Source organism: Salvelinus sp. IW2-2015, linkage group LG17 (assembly GCF_002910315.2).
Source record: "Salvelinus sp. IW2-2015 linkage group LG17, ASM291031v2, whole genome shotgun sequence".
Taxonomy (NCBI): Eukaryota; Metazoa; Chordata; class Actinopteri; order Salmoniformes; family Salmonidae; genus Salvelinus; species Salvelinus sp. IW2-2015.
The window spans coordinates 6629878-6648497 of NC_036857.1; the positions used below are offsets into that span (position 1 = coordinate 6629878).

The 18620-nt window shown below is 46.9% G+C and overlaps 1 protein-coding gene across 3 annotated transcripts; it reads left to right on the forward strand.

Moving 5' to 3' along the window:
• The first annotated feature begins 164 nt into the window (after positions 1 to 164).
• Positions 165 to 16953, forward strand: LOC111977177 (protein TASOR). 3 transcript variants are annotated; one of them, XM_024006507.2, is made up of 20 exons: positions 165 to 589; positions 2083 to 2228; positions 2704 to 2796; positions 3012 to 3084; positions 3819 to 3910; positions 4070 to 4364; positions 4591 to 4696; positions 5723 to 5826; positions 7240 to 7349; positions 7754 to 7826; positions 7934 to 8008; positions 8135 to 8929; positions 9214 to 9503; positions 9584 to 10822; positions 11280 to 11402; positions 12948 to 13107; positions 13496 to 13604; positions 14382 to 14560; positions 14667 to 14801; positions 15039 to 16953. In XM_024006507.2, exons 1-20 carry the CDS (start codon positions 280 to 282, stop codon positions 16496 to 16498), a joined length of 5967 nt encoding a protein of 1988 aa, XP_023862275.1. In that variant the 5' UTR covers positions 165 to 279; the 3' UTR covers positions 16499 to 16953. The 3 variants fall into 3 exon arrangements, with proteins under 3 accessions (XP_023862275.1, XP_023862277.1, XP_023862276.1); XM_024006509.2 differs by having other exon boundaries at positions 15042 to 16953; XM_024006508.2 differs by having other exon boundaries at positions 9217 to 9503.
• Positions 16954 to 18620: the final 1667 nt, after the last annotated feature.

An 18620-nucleotide genomic window follows, 5' to 3' on the forward strand; every position in this document is an offset into this window, starting at 1 on the left:
AAACCCCCGAGGTAGACAGACAGACACTAGTTCAGCCAGCTGCTGTCTCAAACACTGAGGTATAATAACGGTCTCAAAGGAAGTTATTCGACTCAAGGGCCTGCAGGAGGCGCGGCTTTGCTTGAAYGTAAACAGATTGACGCCAGCGCTTTGCTGTGGTGGAGAAGAAGGCATACGTCATATTCACAATGGCGGAGGCAGGGTGAGGAGTAGAGTGTCAGTTAAGTGGCGCAGTAACCAACTACATTGCCCGCGAAAGACGCTAACGGTGCCCGAAAAATGGCCCTGAACCCTGAAGTGGAGAGAAAAACTGACATAGAGTGTCTGAAGACCGGTGAGCTCGACTTGGAGAGCTGCGATAGCAAGACAAATTCGTTGTCAGCCGCCATCTCGGCCACATCCAACCAAAATGGCGATCAGACTGGATGTGAAGACGGTGTAATGCCTGAACAAGAAGCCTCTGAGCGGCGGAGGAGCGGGCAGACTACCGCGAGAAGCTCTGATAATTCACCTTTACCCGGCCAGAGACAGGCTGAAGAGTTGCCAAGGAGAAATTTTCAGATCCCGAGGAAGATCAAGGAACGGAAAGGTTGTGCCCTTTCTCTAGTACTAGCTAGCTATTTCCAACAGAGGCTGCCCTGTGTTTCATAATTCAAGTGCTGCATGTTGCAAACCCGCGTTCCCTACGGTCAGAATTTAGATTAGCTATTGACATGGATTAATGTGATCCATCTTCAGAGGATAGTTAACGTTATTTTATTGCGTACAAATAAACTATTGCCTTGGTAAAGGTAAAATCGGTTCCCGTACTCATCTCGGTCAGCATTGCAGGTAAGTTTCGGCCCAGGCGCGAGAAGAGAAGCACGTGAAGAGATGCTGTCCATCAAGCCTCCATATTACTTGGGTCTACATGGAGGCTTGTGGAGAGTGAAATTAGTTTTGATGATGGTATTCAGCTGAGGATTTTGAAAGCTTGTGGAAAATTAACATAGTGGTAAAGTCCCTTGAGTTGTACACACCACACCCATCTTCTAGGATCTAGGCCTAGACTGGTTACCATGGCCCTTCCATGAAGCTCCAGAGATAGTCAGTCATCATCCCATATCTTAATTTATTTGATACAGATTATAGTAAACAACAAGTCCAGACCCCAGTTGGAGTATTTTGGGGTAGAATACATGTAACTAGCTATACAGTGAGACCATTGGGCAGTCATCCAGGAATAGCCAGACTGGGAGAAGCTGCCAATAACTGTTTTAGTATTAGTTAGGCTAGTTCATTCTTTAGAATGTTTGCTGTGCTGGTCTTGGCTCTTACATAAGATTCGCTTGGATTGTCATCAGAAAGAGCATCCATTCTATACCAATGGTGCCCACTATATTCACAGGTTGGTGTGTTTGGTTTTCATAATTGGGGAGATGCCGAATTATGATGCACAGCCTGCATGCAAAATACAATCCATCATACAAGTTTCTATCATGGGCATAGCTACATCAAGTTTAGTTTACTAATATTGTCTCTAGATTCTGACCTTTGGCTTGATGGATATGTGTCATGCATTCTGACTAAATAGTATATCTACCCTTTTTCAGACTGCATGTGCTAGTTTTTTAGATGTTCCCGTTCCTTAGTGTGATGTCACTGCATTTGGAAAATAGACTGGTGGATGAGACTTGTTTGGACATATTGCATCATCATAATTTAGCCCAAAGTACACAGAGAACTTTGCCCCTTTTATCTTGAAATAAACTGACCAGATACCCATCATGTAGCCTATTGAGTTCTTTACATTAACAGTGCATACAAATAAACAATGTAATCCAGTCCCTGTTCTATGGCTTTGTTTACACAGGCAGACAATTCTGAGAATTTTTCCTCTAATTGTTTTTTTGATACCAGATCTTTTCACATCAGATGTTTTTTTAGAGCTGATCTGACTGGTCAAAAGACCAATTAGTGAGCGGGGAATTGGGCTGCCTGTGTGAACGCAGTCCAATTTGTGCCAATCACATCCCTGAATGATACTAATCCTCTGTTTCTCTCCCTCTCTTGTCCTCTCTTGTCATCCCTGCTCCTCGGTAGGCCTGTACCAGTTTCTGGCCCCTGACTCCCGGGAATTTGAGGGCCTTGTGAAGATCCTCTCCTCCTTCTACCTGGATGCATCGTCCAAAGGGACATTCTCCTACTGCAAGGCCAGGCTCATTCACAATGAGCTGCTGGAGAAAGAGGTAGCATCACCAAGCTTAACCACATTATTATCATACTCTCAGCTTTTAAAGATTTTTCTTTTTTTAGAGACCATTCCCCCCCCCATCATATTTAACACAAACCAACCACATGGTACACCAAACTATACAGAAGCCCATGCCACAACAAAGAAGATTAAAAAAACAATAAGACAGGCCATCAGCTGATCAGTCTGCCTCAGGCTGTTGTCAACAGCATGGCCCAGAGGTCTGTTATAAGAATTCTCATTTGCTATCACTTTAGTCAAATCTCCACTTCCTAATGTTCAAAGAAAATAAAACGCATACCCACTGCTGATATTCTCCCCAGACTGGCACAAAACACTAGTTGATAGTTTTGCATGACCAACAACAAATACACACTCCATACCTCACTGAAATTGACCCACCCTTTATATTGTTGTGCTTGCATTGTTTCTCATGATGCCATATTTTCTCCTGTTTGTGTGTGTGCCAGTTCATTGAGAAGAGGAGGGAGCTGAAGCAGGAGGGACGTACAGACCCAGAGCTGGTGGAGTCCTACTGCTTCCTGTTCCCAGACAAGTCCAAGGTGAGCCTAAGGGCCTGCCTGCTTCACCAGGGGGTGTGGTATAGTGCCGTGATCTAGTACTCTGATCTAATGTTTCTGCTACAGTCTGGATATTTACAATTGGATTATGCATTCGGCCTACAATTTGAGTTTGGCTGCTGGGCTCCTGGTTGTCATTTGAAAACCAGTTTTCTTTTATTTGTTGTTGATATGATGACGTGATGTTCTTTTTCCAGCTCCCGTTGATATGTGAGAAGGGTCTGTCTGTGGGACACTCCAGGATCACTACACTAGGAAATCCTGCTATGGGTGAGTGTGTGTGTGTACTTACTATTGAATGTCATGTATGATATTGTTTTTAGGGAGAGTTTGCAAATGTCCAGAAGGAAGGCTTTTCTCCGTAATGCACTTGTCTAACTGTTCTAGATGTTGGGGGTATGTCAGTTAGACATGGGGATCTCACCATACCTTATTTTTCCATGGCAAAAAGGAAAACACAAAGCAGACTAAACTCGTTGGTCCTTTAAAAACCTTCTATATGTAACATATTGTGTGCTAAACGTTATTCTGGATGTCAACATGCGGCTGTTTTTRCTACCAAAATTAGGACTGTTTTCCTCGGGAAATGTAGTCCACTTAATGTTTTGTTTCCTTTCCATGATACCTCTGAGTTTCGCTTTACTGGTATTGTGACAACCCTGTTAGAAATGGATCTGCTTTTGAACGTTAAGGTTTAATTGACTCTCTGTAATAGAGGATAATCTGTATGCCTCATTACTGTAAGAGTAGCTTTATCCACTGCCAGACAGCTTAGAATGTCTACCAGATACCATTACATAAGAATATGCCTAATACATGGCCTAGCAACAGCTGAGTATGGTGGAAATGTTTATCACAATCCCTCAAACCACAGTCATAAACTATAAACCCACACATAGCTATTTCGTTTTTTGTTAGTCAAAAGTTAAAGTTGTCTATGCATGGTTTTTGCCTCCTTAGTTTGTTCTTGACTTGCCTTGCCTTTTTTTGTTTTGTCATTTCAGGTGTTTATCTGTCCAAATTCTCTGATTTGCTTCAAATGAACCCTTTTGAAGCAGGCACTTGTGGAGACATTGTCATATTTAAAGTCATGAGGGTAAATGCATCTATCACACTCAGTATGGACCAAATTTAAACAATATATATATATATTACGAACACCTAGAATGTTGTTGCTTACTTTTCAACAGCCTAGCATTGAGTGCAACACCAGTTTCTATAATATTTGACCCAGTGAGTGTGTTTGTCCCTTCAGGGCCGGCTGAAGAGCATCTTTGAGAACATGCCTAAGAGTGTCCTGGACCCCACACCCAAGTTTGACTGTCACATCTCCAAGAACGCCACGCGGGTCACCTCATTGCTCTCGTACAGAGCCTTTGAACTCACGCAGCAGTACTTCTATGAGTTTGCTTTTGATGAGATCAAGCCTCGGCCCAGGCATGTGTGTCCCTACGCCGTGGTGTCTTTCCAGTACAAAGGCAAGGAGTCTGCTGCTGCACCTATGGCTGCACACAGGTTCAACAGCACTGTCTGTGAAGGAGGAAGCAAAGGTACACTCCTGTTTGTGCTTCTTCACCTTATCTTTCTGCTTTAGTCTATTTGTACGGACATTTGTATTAAAAATAGAGGCGAAAGTATTTGTAGAATTTAGTTTGATAGCTACCTTGGAAGTTTGTGCCCTCTTTTGACCTGTGACTGTTGACTGGGGCCATTGTTCCTATTGCAATTGTGAAGTGTTTTGAATGCACTTTAAATAATTATTGATTTGCCTGTCAGGGAGGAGTAGCTACACTGTGTGGAGTGGGCCGCTGGTGAACAAGGGACAGGAGTTGTGCCAGGTGTCTCTACGCTCCTCTACACGCCACTTCCTCCCTTTCAAACTGTGAGTACCTCTTTATTGTCTATACCTAAAACACATGTATTTGTTGTCCATACCTAAAACGCTTGTATTTGTTGTCCATACCTGAAACAAATGTATTTGTTATCAAATGTTATTGGTCACATATGTTATTGCGGATGTAGCAAAGTGCCTTGTGTTTCTAGCTCCAACAGTAGTAATATCTAACAATACACACATCTAAAAGTAAAAGAATAGAATTAAGTATAATATAAATATTAGGGTGAGCCATGTCGGAGTGTCATAGACTAAAATACAGTAGAATAGAATACAGTATATAAATATGAGATGAGTAAAGCAAAAATATGTAAACATTATTAAAGTGGCCAGTGATTTCAAGTCTATGTAGATAGGGTAGCAGCCTCTAAGGTGCAGGGTTACGTAACAGGGTGGAAGCCGCCTAGTGATGGCTATTTAACAGTTAGATGGCCTTGTGATAGAAACTGTTTTTCAGTCTTGGTCCCAGTTTGATGCACCTGTACTGACCCGGTCTTCTGGATGATAGCGGGGTGAGCAAGCTGTGGCTTGGGTGGTTATGGTCCTTGATGATCTATTTGGCTTTCCTGTGACATCGGGTGCTATAGGGGTCCTGGAGGGCAGGTAGTTTGTCCCCGGTGATGCATTGGGCAGACCGCACCACCCTCTGGAGAGCCCTGCAGTTGCGGGCTGTGCAGTTGCCGTACCAGGCGGTGATACAACCTGACAGGATGCTCTACATTGTGCGTCTGTAAAAGTTAGTGGGTTTTAGGTGCCACGCCAAATTTCTTCAGTTCCCCGAGGTTGAAGAGGCGCTGTTGCGCTGCCTTCACCACAGTGTCTGTGTGGGTGGACCATTTCAGTTTGTCAGGGATATGTACGCCAAGGATTTAAAACCTACCTAAAACACGTATTTGTTGTCCATACCAAAAACATGGATATCAGTAGTAATTCATAGTTAATAAGTATGTTATGAGTACTGTAATAAGTTGATTGACTGGTGTGGGTGTGTGTGTGTGTGTGTGCCCTCTGTAGAACGGAGAAGTTGGAGATGAGTATGGGGATGCAGCTGGACCAGGTGAAGAGGAAGATCCCCTCTGTTCTGTTCTCCTGGGACACCTACAGCAGAACCCGAGAAGGTCCGAACCGCTCTACTCTTCTCCTCCTCTATTCTACTCTACTTCTGCTCTCCTCTATTCTCCTCCTTCTAATCCTCTCCTGTACTCCTCTCCTTCTAATCCTCTCCTCTATTCTCCTCTCCTTCTAATCCTCTCCTCTATTCTCCTTCTAATCCTCTCCTCTATTCTCCTTCTAATCCTCTCCTCTAGTTCTCCTCCCTGTCTTAATCTCTCTCCTCTATTCTCCTCTCCTTCTAATCCTCTACTCTCCTGTACTCCTCTCCTTCTAATCCTCTACTCTCCTGTCTATACTCCTCTCCTTCTAATCCTCTACTCTCCTGTACTCCTCTCCTTCTAATCCTACTCTCCTGTACTCCTCTCCTTCTAATCCTCTACTCTCCTGTACCCTCTCCTTCTAATTCTCTACTTCCTGCTACTCCTCTCCTTCAATCCTCTTACTCTCCTTACTCCTCTCCTTCTAATCCTCTACTCTCCTGTACTCCTCTCCTTCTAAATCCTCCTCTTCTCCTCTACCTCCTCTCCTTCTAATCCTCCTCTCCTGTACTCCTCTCCTTCTAATCCTCTACTCTCCTGTACTCCTCCTTCTTAATCCTCTACTCTCCTGTACTCCTCTCCTTCTAATCCTCTACCTCTCCTGTACTCCTCTCCTTCTAATCCTCTACCTCCTGTTTACTCCTCTCCTTCTAATCCTCTACTACTCTCCTGTACTCCTCTCCTTCTAATCCTCTACTACTCTCCTGTACTCCTCTCCTTCTAATCCTCTACTACTCTCCTGTACTCTCCTGTACTCCTCCTTCTAATCCTCTACTCTCCTCCTTTACTCTCCTGTACTCCTCCTTCTAATCCTCTACTCTCCTCCTTTACTCATTCTGTTTTCCTCTATTCTCCTCCTCTCCAGCCTTAGTTCTAGTCTGGTTAATCTATACTCTGACCAAGACAACAGTCCATAGATGCTATAGAATAACATGACAAAACTTAACAGTCCCTCCAAGATTTCGCAGTGTTTATGTGTGACGCTTGCTTTTACTGTGTCAATTCTGACATTTTGAATGGCAATTTGCAATAATTTTGTCCAATTTGTCACATGCGCTGCTGAGGAAAAAAGCTTGTTGACCTGTTCTTTGATTGAGCCATTTTATGTGCTAAAAGTACAGTGATTGCTTAAAATTGCGAACCCTCTTTTTCTAGTGAGGCGAATGGACAGTTATATGCGGTAATGTTGCGACGATTTGAGTTTTATGCGGTGATTGGTCAGATTTGCAAGCCCTCGCATAATATTGCGATTGCTAAATCTTGGAGGGACTAACTTACTCTGACAAACAACAATGTAGGACCTATCACCCGGAATCACTGTGTGGTTGTTTTTTAAACTTTGGAGTGGAACTTGTTCTGACCGAGTTGTGTGTGTTTCAGTGCTGAAGTGTGGGATCTACTGCAGCCTGTTTGAGGTGGTGGATGGGAAGGGTAAAGCGACCAGCAGCACTCTCTCAGGACTCATACATAAACTGGAGAGAGAGCGGATGGTGAGTCACTCCCTGACAGTTCCTCTGCAGGATGTTTTAATGAACAGTGTTTAATGATTACACACCAACACTAGACGGGGTAGGGAGGGGATGTATCGTGGATCATTATATTACACACCCAGGCTTTCACATGGGTTGTCATTACTTTGGTCCCCCATAATGTTTGATATGTAGGTCAGCTAACTGGTCAGTTCCCTAGAAATGGGCATGTCTTGAAGACTGGTTGTCATTTGGTTTCCATATTTGTTTAAAGGTAGAGCTAATGCCAATCAGGGAATTCCCATGCCATATATGAAATTAATTGTCCCTGTTTTAAGTGTGAATTTCTGTTGTTGCACAGCTGCACTGTATGAAAAGTGTTTGTTTAGATGTATTAAATGTTAACGTCTCCTCCTCCTGTGTAGGTGCTAGTGAAGCCTTTAGTTGATAAAGGCTTTCTCTTCCTCTTGTCATCTACTCAGATGTTCAATCCCAACGGTACGTCGTCTGTCTCCTTATCTCAGGTCTCTCTGACTCTTTCCATTGATCTGACATGTTGTTCTTTGTGTGGGTTAATACTGAGGGAGTTGTTTTGTGTATTCTAGAACGTCGGGGGAGGGTTGAGAAGAGCCTGCAAGCACTATTTGTCTTTCAGGAGTCCAGGGGAGTCACCAAGTTCAGTAAGTATTCTAAAATGTCCTTCCTCAAACCACAGTTACATATTGAATGTCAGGAACAGCCTTTATGAGCAGTATATATACACGTATGTCTGCCTCCCCCATTGACCATGTCCCTGCCTCCCCCAGCGCCCAGACTGTCAGAGCAGGAGCCCCTGTCAGCTGAGCCCCTGCCCCCCCTCCTGGCCTCCATGGACCCCTTCATTCCAGCCCTGCACTACGCCTTGCTCAAGATGCGCTCCACCCCCGATAACAAGCACCTCAGCACCGTGGTGGAGCGCCAGGCCCTAGACTACCTGACCAGGAGGGACAGCGGCCGGGCCTTCCTCCTCCCAGAGTACCAACAGAACCTGGACGAGAGGGGCAACGTGCACCCCGCGCCCCGCCCAAAATCCAACATGGAGGGCCTGCTGCGTTCCTACCTCCACGGCCTCTCCTCGGCCTACGTCCTTCCCATTGTCAAGGCCAGGGACATGATGGACAGGATCAACCAGCCCCCGCCTGCACCAGCTCCAACTGTCCCGGACTACAGCCCTGTGTCAGACTGGGGGGGGTCAGGAGGGTCAGACAGACCAGAGAGGGTGGAGAGGCAACCTCTAGAGAGACCAGAGAGCAGCAGGAGGAGAGGGGGGCCGTCCCAGACCCATTCTAACGGGGCCGCAGCAGGGACAGGGGCTCCGCCCCAGAGGTCCAGGTTGGCCCAGAGTGAGTACGATAAGGACAAGATGAAAGAGTTGCTGAAGCTGATCCAGCTGCATAAGGCCCTGGTGAAGGAGCCAGGAGGTAAGGAGAGGGCCGAGGGGGGTGACGAGGGGGCCTGGGAGGGCCCCCACGGCCTGAAGAGGAAACTAGAGGAGGACGAATCAGGGGCCATGTCTAAATATCTACGAGGAGCCCACTTCAGCAATGGAGAGCCCAGTAGAGGTGAGACTGGTTTCTGTGTGGGAGAGGTGTGAGTCTGTGGGAAAGACTGGAAGAATAAGGGAAAGAAAAGTGGGAGGGAGACAGTTTGGTAGGGAGTAGTGTGGACTGAGCAAGTTAACTTTAATGTTTCAACATTTGTACGCCAACCACAGAGAATATTGCCATTTTAAAACTAGGCCTTTTTCATAAATAATATCCTTACAGTGTGTGTTTAAAAAAAATCCTACCTTTTATAAGCCTGATAAGCAAGGCTACACTTAGCCCCACTGTCTCTGTCCTCCCAGTAGCCCAGGGGGAGGAGGTAGAGAACTACAACCTGGCAGCAGTAATGGAGAGCATGGGGATCTATGACACTGACCTGAGGGACAGGGGAAACACTTCCCAGGCCTCCTCAGCCAACGAGACACAGCGCCTGCTCAAGATCCTGCTCTCCACCCTCAACAAGGCCATGGTTCAAGGCGCTGCCGCGGCCCCCGCTGACCTGCCTGACCACGTGGAGCCCTCCACGGAGAACCCCCTGACTGGAGCTCCGGTTGAAGGGCGAGTGGAGCAGGCCCGACAGGACTTCTTTGAGGTGAGATGCGTGTGTGGGAGAAAAAAATGAAGTATGGACTGGTGTTTGTGATGTGACTGACCATGTTGTTGTGTGTTTAGGAGCAGACTGTGTGCAGTCTGACCAGCCCCTTTAGCACTGACTCTCCAGGACAACAGCCACACACCTCAGACAACCCATCACTCACCTGGGAACTGGCCTCTCACACAGACAAACCTATCCCCTTCTTTGAATCTCAGAACGACGGCAACTTTAAGCAGAGGGGAGGTCTGGAGGGGGTAGAGAGAGGTCTGAGAGGGGCTTCTGTGGAGCAGGAGAGGGTAACCAAGGAAGCCTCAATAGAGAGGGGAGCCAAGGTGGCTTCCTTGGAGAGGGAGATAGCTCTGAGGGGAGCTTTTCTGGAAGGGGGAGCCAGGGACACCTCCCTAGAGGTGGAAAGCAAGGTGGAGAAGCCAGCCAGGGGTGTTTCCCTGGAGAGGGTAGCCAGGCCGTCCAGCACTCTGGACACTATCGTAAGCCAGGAGCTCCACTGCCTCTACAACTCCATCCAGGGCCTCATGGACAACCAGAAGATCTACTACAACTCCCAGCTGCCTCAACGGCTGTCCCCACGCCACATCTGGCAGCCCAACAGCTCATTCTCAGACTTTGTGGCTCCCTATGTTGTGTCTGTCCCTGTTCAGGGCCACGTCAACACCCTGTGTGAGAGAATGGGCCGACTAGTCCCCAAACCTCGCCACACAGACTCTGCTAAAACACCTGGGGCTCGTTCTACCTTCCATGCTCCCTCTGCCACTACCCATCCTATTCCCTCTTTCCCTCCCCCGCCCCATTCCCTCTCCTCCATCCCTCCCCTTCCTTCCATGCATCACCTTCCACCCCCGCCTGCCCTCGTCCACTCTCCTGTCCTCATCACGTCCCCCACCGCCAAGCCTATCCCCAAAACCAAAGCACAGCCTCCTCAGGCTAAGAGCTCCTCTTCTTCCCAGAACCGGCCCAAACCGGTCCCGTTCAAACAGACACACAAGAACCCCTCTGCAGCACAGAAGTCCTCCACAGAGAGGAAGTCAGAACCATCTGCCTCAAAGAGAGAGGTCTACTCTCCCTCCCAGGCATCAATGGACTCCTCAGACTCCACCCCAAAACGGCCTAAACAAGATGCCATCACAGCCCCCTCTCCCCTTACCCCGGCGTCAGCCGCTGGACTACTGATTGGCCAGCTGAAGCCTGAGGTGTTCAGCAGCCTGGTGGAGATCTTCAAGGACGTGCAGAGGAACACGGTCAGATTCTACATCCACTCTGGAGAGGAGGAGGAGAGTGACATCTGTGTGGAGATCAAGGTACTGTAGGCCTTAGTTATGATCAACACTCATGTCAATGTTTGCCCCACGTAAGAAGAGACTCATTCTCACTGATTGAGCTAACACTTCACCAAAAGCTCTATCCAAGTTTTCTCTGACGCAGGCACTGCATTATCAGCTGTAATTATCTGCACTGTGACGGGACAATCAGTGTTCCCTCGTGTTGTTGATCTGAAAACATGTTAAACTGAAGTTGTCCTCTGGAGGACGAGGAGAGTCACACTTCACACTTTTTTTACTGCAACAAGAACACTTTATGGCTGTCTGCATTCTCTGCCATAATAAATTGTAGTACATTACTGAGATAATATTGCACCACTATTCTCTCTTCCTCATCCCCTCATCTGTCTGCTCCTTGTTAATTTGGTTTTGTGGTGTATTGCTGACTTCTGCTCCTGGTTTTAAACTCCCTCTTTCGGTCTCATCCCTGTGACAGGAGTACTTACTGAGCCTGGGCAACACAGAGTGTAACCCCCAGATGTTCCTGGAGAATAACAGCAGTCTGGATAAGTTGCTCATCGTCATTCAGAACGAGGACATCTCAGCCCACGTCAACAAGGTAACATTACCATCCTGGCTGGCTGCTAGGATGAGTCAATATCGCCACGGCACCAGACAGAATGTTGTCTGCACAGGGAGAATTCTCCTCAGCCCCCGAGAAATAGTGGAATTCTAATTGGACCTGTTGAATTGATTTTAAATCCACCAAAAACCTGGATGGTGCACAGATACTTTCGGTCATGTAGTGTATGTGGACAGCTGCTCATCAAACATCTCGTCCCAAAATCATGGGCATTAATATGGAGTTTGTCCCCCCTTTGCTGTTATAACAGCCTCTACTCTTCTGGTAAGGCTTTCAACTAGATGTTGGAACATTAATGCGGGGACTTGCTTCCATTCAGCCACAAGAGCATTAGTGAGTTTGGACACTGATGTTGGGCGATTAGGCCTGGCTCGCAGTCGGCGTTGCAATTCATCCCAAAGGTTTTCGATGGGGTTGAGGTCAGGGCTCTGTGCAGGCCAGTCAAGTTCTTCCACATCGATCTCGGCAAACCATTTCAATATGGACCTCGCTTTGTGCACAGGGGTATTGTCATGCTGAAACAGGAAAGGGCCTTCCCAAACTGCTGCCACAAAGTTGGAAACACAGAATCGTCTAGAATGTCATTGTATACTATAGCATTAAGATTATCCTTCACTGGAACTAAGCGGCCTAGCCCGAACCATGAAAAACAGCCCCAGACCATTATTCTTCCTCCAAACTTTACAGTTGGCACTATGCATTCGGGCTCATAGCATTCTCAGATTAGCCCGTCGGACTGCCAGATGGTGAAGCGTGATTCGTCACTCCAGAGAACGCGCTTCTACTGCTCCAGAGTCCAATGACGGCAAGCTTTACACCACTCCAGCCAACGCTTGACATTGAACTTGGTGATCCTAGGCTTGTATGCGGCTGCTCGGCCATGGGAACCCATTTCATGAAGCTCCCAACGAACAGTTATTGTTCTGACATTGCTTCCAGAGGCAGTTTGGAATTTGGTGGTGAGTGTTGCAACCGAGGGCAGTTCTTTTTTACGTGCTTCAGCAGTTGGTGGTCCCGTTCTGTGAGCTTCTGTGGCCTACCAATTCGTGGGTGAGCCGTTGTTGCTCCGAAACCTTTCCACTTCACAATAACAGCACTTACAGATGACCGGGGCAGCTCTAGCAGGGCAGAAATTTAATGAACTGACTTGTTGGAAAGGTGGCATCCTATGACGGTTCCACGTTGAAAGTCACTGACCTCTTCAGTAAGGTCATTCTACTGCCAAAGCTCGTCTATGGAGATAGCATGGCTGTGTGCTCAGTTTTATACACCTGTCAGCAACGTGTGTGGCTGAAATAGCCGATTCAACATGTGTCCACCTACTTTTGTGTATTTATAGTGTAAACARTGTCGTTTTAATTGAATATATAGACAGAGCTGGATGACATGATCTTCATGGCAACTAGTCTAGACAGTCATCACCTCTGTCTCACACAAATGTTAATTTCGATGTTAAGGATGAATTTAAAGCTGTATGTGTCTTATTTAAAGGTTGATTCTGAACCATGTTCTCCCTGTCAGATCCCAGCTCTGGTGTCATTGAAGAAGCTGTCCACGGTGAGCTTTGCAGGAGTTGACAGTCTGGACGATGTGAAGAACCACACCTACAACGAGCTCTTCGTCTCTGGAGGATTCATAGTGTCTGACGAGTTTGTCCTCAACCCAGACTTCATAACACACGGTGAGTCTGCTGAAGCAGTCTCAACTGTCATCAACATTCATTGTGATGTGTGGGATCCACATGTGAATATTACGAGTTATGCACTTTTTTTCGGTCACCCTTTCTTTCTATACAGTTGGATAAATTCCACAGAGACTGTTAATGAGATCCATCTATATTCTAATTGAAAACAGTATTTGGCCAGTTGTTTTTTCCCCCCCTTACAATTCAATCATTGTTTTATGTACCATGTAGCTGTGTCATTACATTCTGGTTAGGGAAGTGGTTATATATTGACTACAGACGGAAAGGGAAAAGACAACTCATGACTGGTTATTGATTTGATGGGATCAGTGTGTGTTGTGTTCCCTGTGCAGACTTGTGTTGTGTTATTGTATTCCCTGTGCAGACCGGTTGCAGGCGTTCCTGCGGTTCCTAGAGGAGCAGAGCTCTCCAGAGAACCCCTGGCAGTGGAAGATCCACAATAAGTCCCAGAAGAAACTCAAAGAGCTGGGCAGGTCGGAAACTATCTCTACTACTACCATTCAGCATGACCCGAGACATTGACCTCTCTCAATCCATTCAGTAACTACCTCCATCCTATTGGACTGCCAAGTCAACCAATGAGGAATGTCTCTGGGAAGTCCAAAGTAGTAGTAGTGACTGTTTTACGTTTGGTACTTTATTAGGATCTCCATTAGCTGTTGCAGAAGCTACTCTTCCTGGAGTCCACATGAAACATAATACAGAATGACATAATACAGAACATCATTAGACAAGAACAGCTCAAGGACAGAACTACATGAAAAAATGTAAAGGCACACGTAGCCTACATATTAATGCATACACACAAACTATCTAGGTCAAATAGGGGAGAGGCGCTGTGCCGCGAGGTGTTGCTTTATCTGTTTTTTTGACACCAGGTTTGCTGTTTATTTGAGCAATATGAGATGGAAGTTCCATGCAATAAGGGCTCTATATATATTCTTTCAAGAATTTGTTCCGGATTTGGGGACTGTGAAAAGACCCCTGGTGGGATAAGTGTGGGCCAGCTGCAGCTTAACTAGGTCTTTCCTTGCGGCACTGGACCACACGACTGGACAATACTCAAGATTAGACAAGACTAGAGCCTGCAGAACTTTCTTTTTGGAGTGTGGTGTCAAGGCTGAAAAATAAAACACACATTATAATCACATTATCATGCTTTCATCCAATACTTTTTTTGTGTGCTTTTTGTCTTACCTATTCAGACTGTTTTAGTAACATACAGCCCCACCTCCTCTCTCCTCTTATAGGTTGAACAGTGATGCCATGGCTCTCCTCAACCTGCTGACAGCCTATCAGAAGAAGCACCTGGTGGAGTTCTTACCTTACCACGAGTGTGATGCCCAATCACGTCAGGCCCCTGATCTGGACTGCCTGGTCAAGCTCCAGGCTAACCACACTCAGCACCGCCACTTTATCTTCCTCACAGGTACCACAGCATCATTATCGTGACACATCGTCTCCTAACCCTCAGTGGTACATTATGTGCCAGTATGTGTATTAACTGAACAGCCCTGTCTTGTTTGTCCCTCCAGAGAGGCGCTTTGAGATGTTCATGCAGTACTCCAGGAACGGCATAGTGATCGCCAGCATTGATGACATCATGACCAGTTTCCACAGCCTGATTGGCTCCAGAGATCAGAAACAACTGCCCACACCGCTCTCCACTGGTGGGTGATGTCAACAACAACTTCACAATTACATTGCTCTTTGGCCCTGTTCAAGTACTATCAATTGCATCTCTTTCCTTGAAGTGAAGTCCAAATGTTTTATGGTCAAATTGTCAGTATTGAATACATCAATCATTTCCCCTGTCCCTTCTTTATCTACTCCCTTCTCCCCCCCTCTCTTCTCCTCTTCCTCGCTTCCCCTCTACTCCCTCGCTTCCTCGTCTCTTCCTCTCTCAGTAGTGCATGATGAGTGTATAGAAGAGGAGGATATGTCGCTGGATTCTGATGACGACAGCCACAACCAGGTGATCGTACAGCATCCTGCCCAATCCCAGGAGGGGGTAGCAGCAGGGGGCATGGGGGACTCAACCCAGCAGCCTCCCTTGCCAGAGTCAGACGAGTTCCGGCCCCCTCTCCCCGACCAGCTCAACACCCCTGGCCGACACACCCCCTCCTCCCTCTCCTACTCCAGCAGAACCCCCAACCTGTCCAACTTCGCTGCTCTCAAATCTGCCATCTCCCAGTTCAAAGCCTCCAACCAGATTGGTAGGGCGGACATAGGCAGCACTTCGCCAGGAGGGTTTTCTGTCAACCCCCACCAGAGCTTCCTGTGTCCGTCTACCCAGTGGGTGTCCTACTCTGGCTCCTCCGGCTACACAGCCTCCCCAGCCTACCCTGCATCGCCCTGCAGCACCACCCAAGAACAGGACTACAGAAACCCAGCCGCAGTACCTACTACAGCCCCAGGGTCCACTCTGACCAGCCAGGCTCCCCTCACCCTACTGGACATCCCCCAGCCTCCCCCGCTTCCTCCACATCTCAAGATGGGTGGGACTCTGTCCCAGTCGTTTAGCCTGCCTGGCTCTGTTAGTGGAGCGGCCGGGGTTGGTGTTGGAGCATCTATCTCCACAGTCAGCAGCACTAGCACTCTGCCCAGCACAGCCATAGTGGCCTCTTCCTCTTCTCTCTCCACTGCACTAACATACTCCGACCCTACTGTTGCCACCACAGCCTCCTTAGGCCTGGACTACACTCAGAGCGACATGGTCCAGCTTGGCTACCCGTCAGCGGTCAGCTCCAGCGCTAACGGGACCCCCACCCAGCAGGGGGACAGGAGACTCAGTGGGCCCGGGGAGAGCCCATGGGGGTTAGGAGGAGGAACCCCTAACAGCCAGGGAGGGGCCAGGCCTGGCTCTGTCTCCCATAGCGGTCTCACCCAAGGTGGGGAGAGGACAGGCACTCCTGGTGGCAGTACCCCTGGAAGTCAGGGGGGCAGGACTCCAGTGAACAGTGTAGAAAGCCTTGGAGTGGGTATGGCTGTTCCCTCTTTGGCCACCAGGGGGGGCTCAATAGCTAGGCCCATGCTGCCCATCCATGGAGGGACTGGAGGCAGTCGAGGTGGAGAGGCCAGTGTCCAGCCACACAGCGGTGGTGGCTACGGCTGTTTAGGTGCCATGCCTGGACAGATGGGTATGGGACGCGGCGGCATGGGACGCGGGGGTATTGGTCCCAGGTCGTTAGGGGGGTACAGAGGGAGAGGAGCCCCACAGAGAGGCCCCTGGCCCAGGCCGGGAGTGGGACCCGAACGGCCGGATGGAGGTGGACCCTGCGGACCATCCTGGGGTTACCCGAAGGGGAGGGGAGGGGGACAAGATTACTACTCAGATTACACATACTCACACAACTACTCCCCCTGAACAGACAATCATGATTACAGAGGGGGGAATGGACATGCCACACTCAGAGACTGGTAGAGCTGTCTGAATGTACATATTGACTTGTCATAAACACTTTGAATTGATAAAGGTCAGAAGGATCCTGTTTTTTTTACAAATAAACTTGATACAGGCAGTGCCGAGTGTCGATACTGTCGTAACCGTACGCTCTTTACATGTAAGCTGTTTCAAACCCCTGTTCCGACCACTATATTTATAATTGTCAAGAAATGTAATGGCCTTCCAAGCGTCTCGGTTTTGTTTTATTTTTTATTCTTTTTTTTCTCCGGTTTGTGAACAAGGGGAAAAAGGCAGACTATTTTTTTAAAGAAAGAAAAAAGATCAGTGAAAGGCACCACTTTCGCTGTTGGTTTTCTTTTTTACATCCTTGGTTGTTCCCCCAAAAAGATCTATTAAAATAAACATGTTTCAAATCATATGTTGTTTTTGACTTTTAGCATGATCATGATGACTAGCAATCAAAAAGCATGCTCCACAGCTGTCACCACCTGTTATTGGGCTCTCTTAATACTTCTAGTATACCCCCATCAGGTCTGTCCCTCAGTTTAATGATGAATGAATAGTCCCGACAGCCTATTGGACAGATGAGGCTTAGCCTATCATGGAGGTGTCAAGCTTCTTAACTCTGTAATGGGATGGATTGTTGTAGAAAAAAATGTGTACTAACATTTTGGTATGGAGCGCTAAGAACTTCCATGAATCTATAACTGACATCTGTCGTTGGTTTAATGAGTCTAGCAACCACAAGGTTCAGAAGTATGACGGTAGGGCTGCATTTACGCAGGCACCAAGCTTTTTTTTGTAGTAATCTGATTTGGCAAAATACCATTAATTGAAAGAACAGAATTGCGTTGCCTGTGTAAACAGTCTACTACTCCATCACAATAAATGGGACTTTGGTACAGAAGAAATGACAAATTCTGATATTTTTTTACACAAGTTGACCAATCACAGATCTTTTTAAGAGCTGATGTGATTGGTCAAAAGACCAATTAGTGCAAAAAAATATCAGAATTGGGCTGCCTGTCTAAGTGCAGGCTTTATTTTATCCTCTCCTATCAGCTGATTCATCAAGACCTTGATATTGTGTCAGTTGTGTTAATGCCTGGCTTGACCCAAAAGGCTGCATACAACATAGCTACGGTCAGGACTAGGGGTTGTCTTGGAGAAAGTGAAATAGCCTATAAATAATTGATGTCTTCATTTTCCTCTCTTTATCAGAGGGTTTCACCACCAGAGGGCACTCCTATTGGATAATATGTAGCTGTGTCATACCAACCAACACACCTTTTTTTAAATGTTACCTTAATTTAACTAAGCAAATCAGTTAAGAACAAATTCTTATTTACAATGACAGCCTACGCCGGCCAAACCCATAGGGCAAATTGTGCACCGCCCTATGGGACTCCCAATCACGGTCGGTTGTGATACAGCCTGGAATTGAACCAGGGTCTGCAGAGGACACTGATTTTCAGCCAGGTAAGATTTTCATACAACATTAAAGTTGCTATTCAGTTACCTGTCTCTTGCCATTCAGATGAAATGGTACAATGTGATATGATTTGTTTTGGTTTATTGTGTTAGAATATGTATATTTAGGTCATAATTATAAAGTCCATGTTCCACTACCATACCCCATCCCTAGGTGGCAGCAGTGAGGCCTGATAAGAAAGTGATTGCTCTCAGATGCAAGTGATTGCAGAGGAGGCTGGTGGGAGGAGCTGTAGGAGGACGGGCACAGTCCTATAACACCTCCAACCAGCCTCCTCTGGATTGTAGATTAATGTAGCCTCTCAGCGTCTGTTTGTGTATGCCTTTTGCATTTGACTTTTTGTACATTATTTGGTCACTGATATGGAGCTCTGACATGCCAACACACATCTGCAGGGTGCTGATTTTCAGCCAGGTAAAGTGTTGATAACCTACAGCATCCAAGGCTGCGTTTACACAGGCAGACTAATTCTGATCTTTTGCCCAATTATTGGCAAAGAATCGGATCTGATCTGTAAAAAGACAAATTATTTGCAAAAGATCAGAATGTGTAAACACAGCACAAGTTTATATTAAATAACCTGTTTCTTGC

What these genes read in the sequence shown, in the direction of transcription:
- LOC111977177 (XM_024006507.2), top strand. Translation starts at nt 280, where the DNA reads ATGGCCCTGAACCCTGAAGTGGAGAGAAAAACTGACATAGAGTGTCTG. An exon ending in TCAGATGTTCAATCCCAACG is followed by an intron (nt 7,827 to 7,933) that starts GTACGTCGTCTG and finishes TGTGTATTCTAG; the next exon opens with AACGTCGGGGGAGGGTTGAG. An exon ending in CCCAGACTTCATAACACACG is followed by an intron (nt 13,108 to 13,495) that starts GTGAGTCTGCTG and finishes TTCCCTGTGCAG; the next exon opens with ACCGGTTGCAGGCGTTCCTG.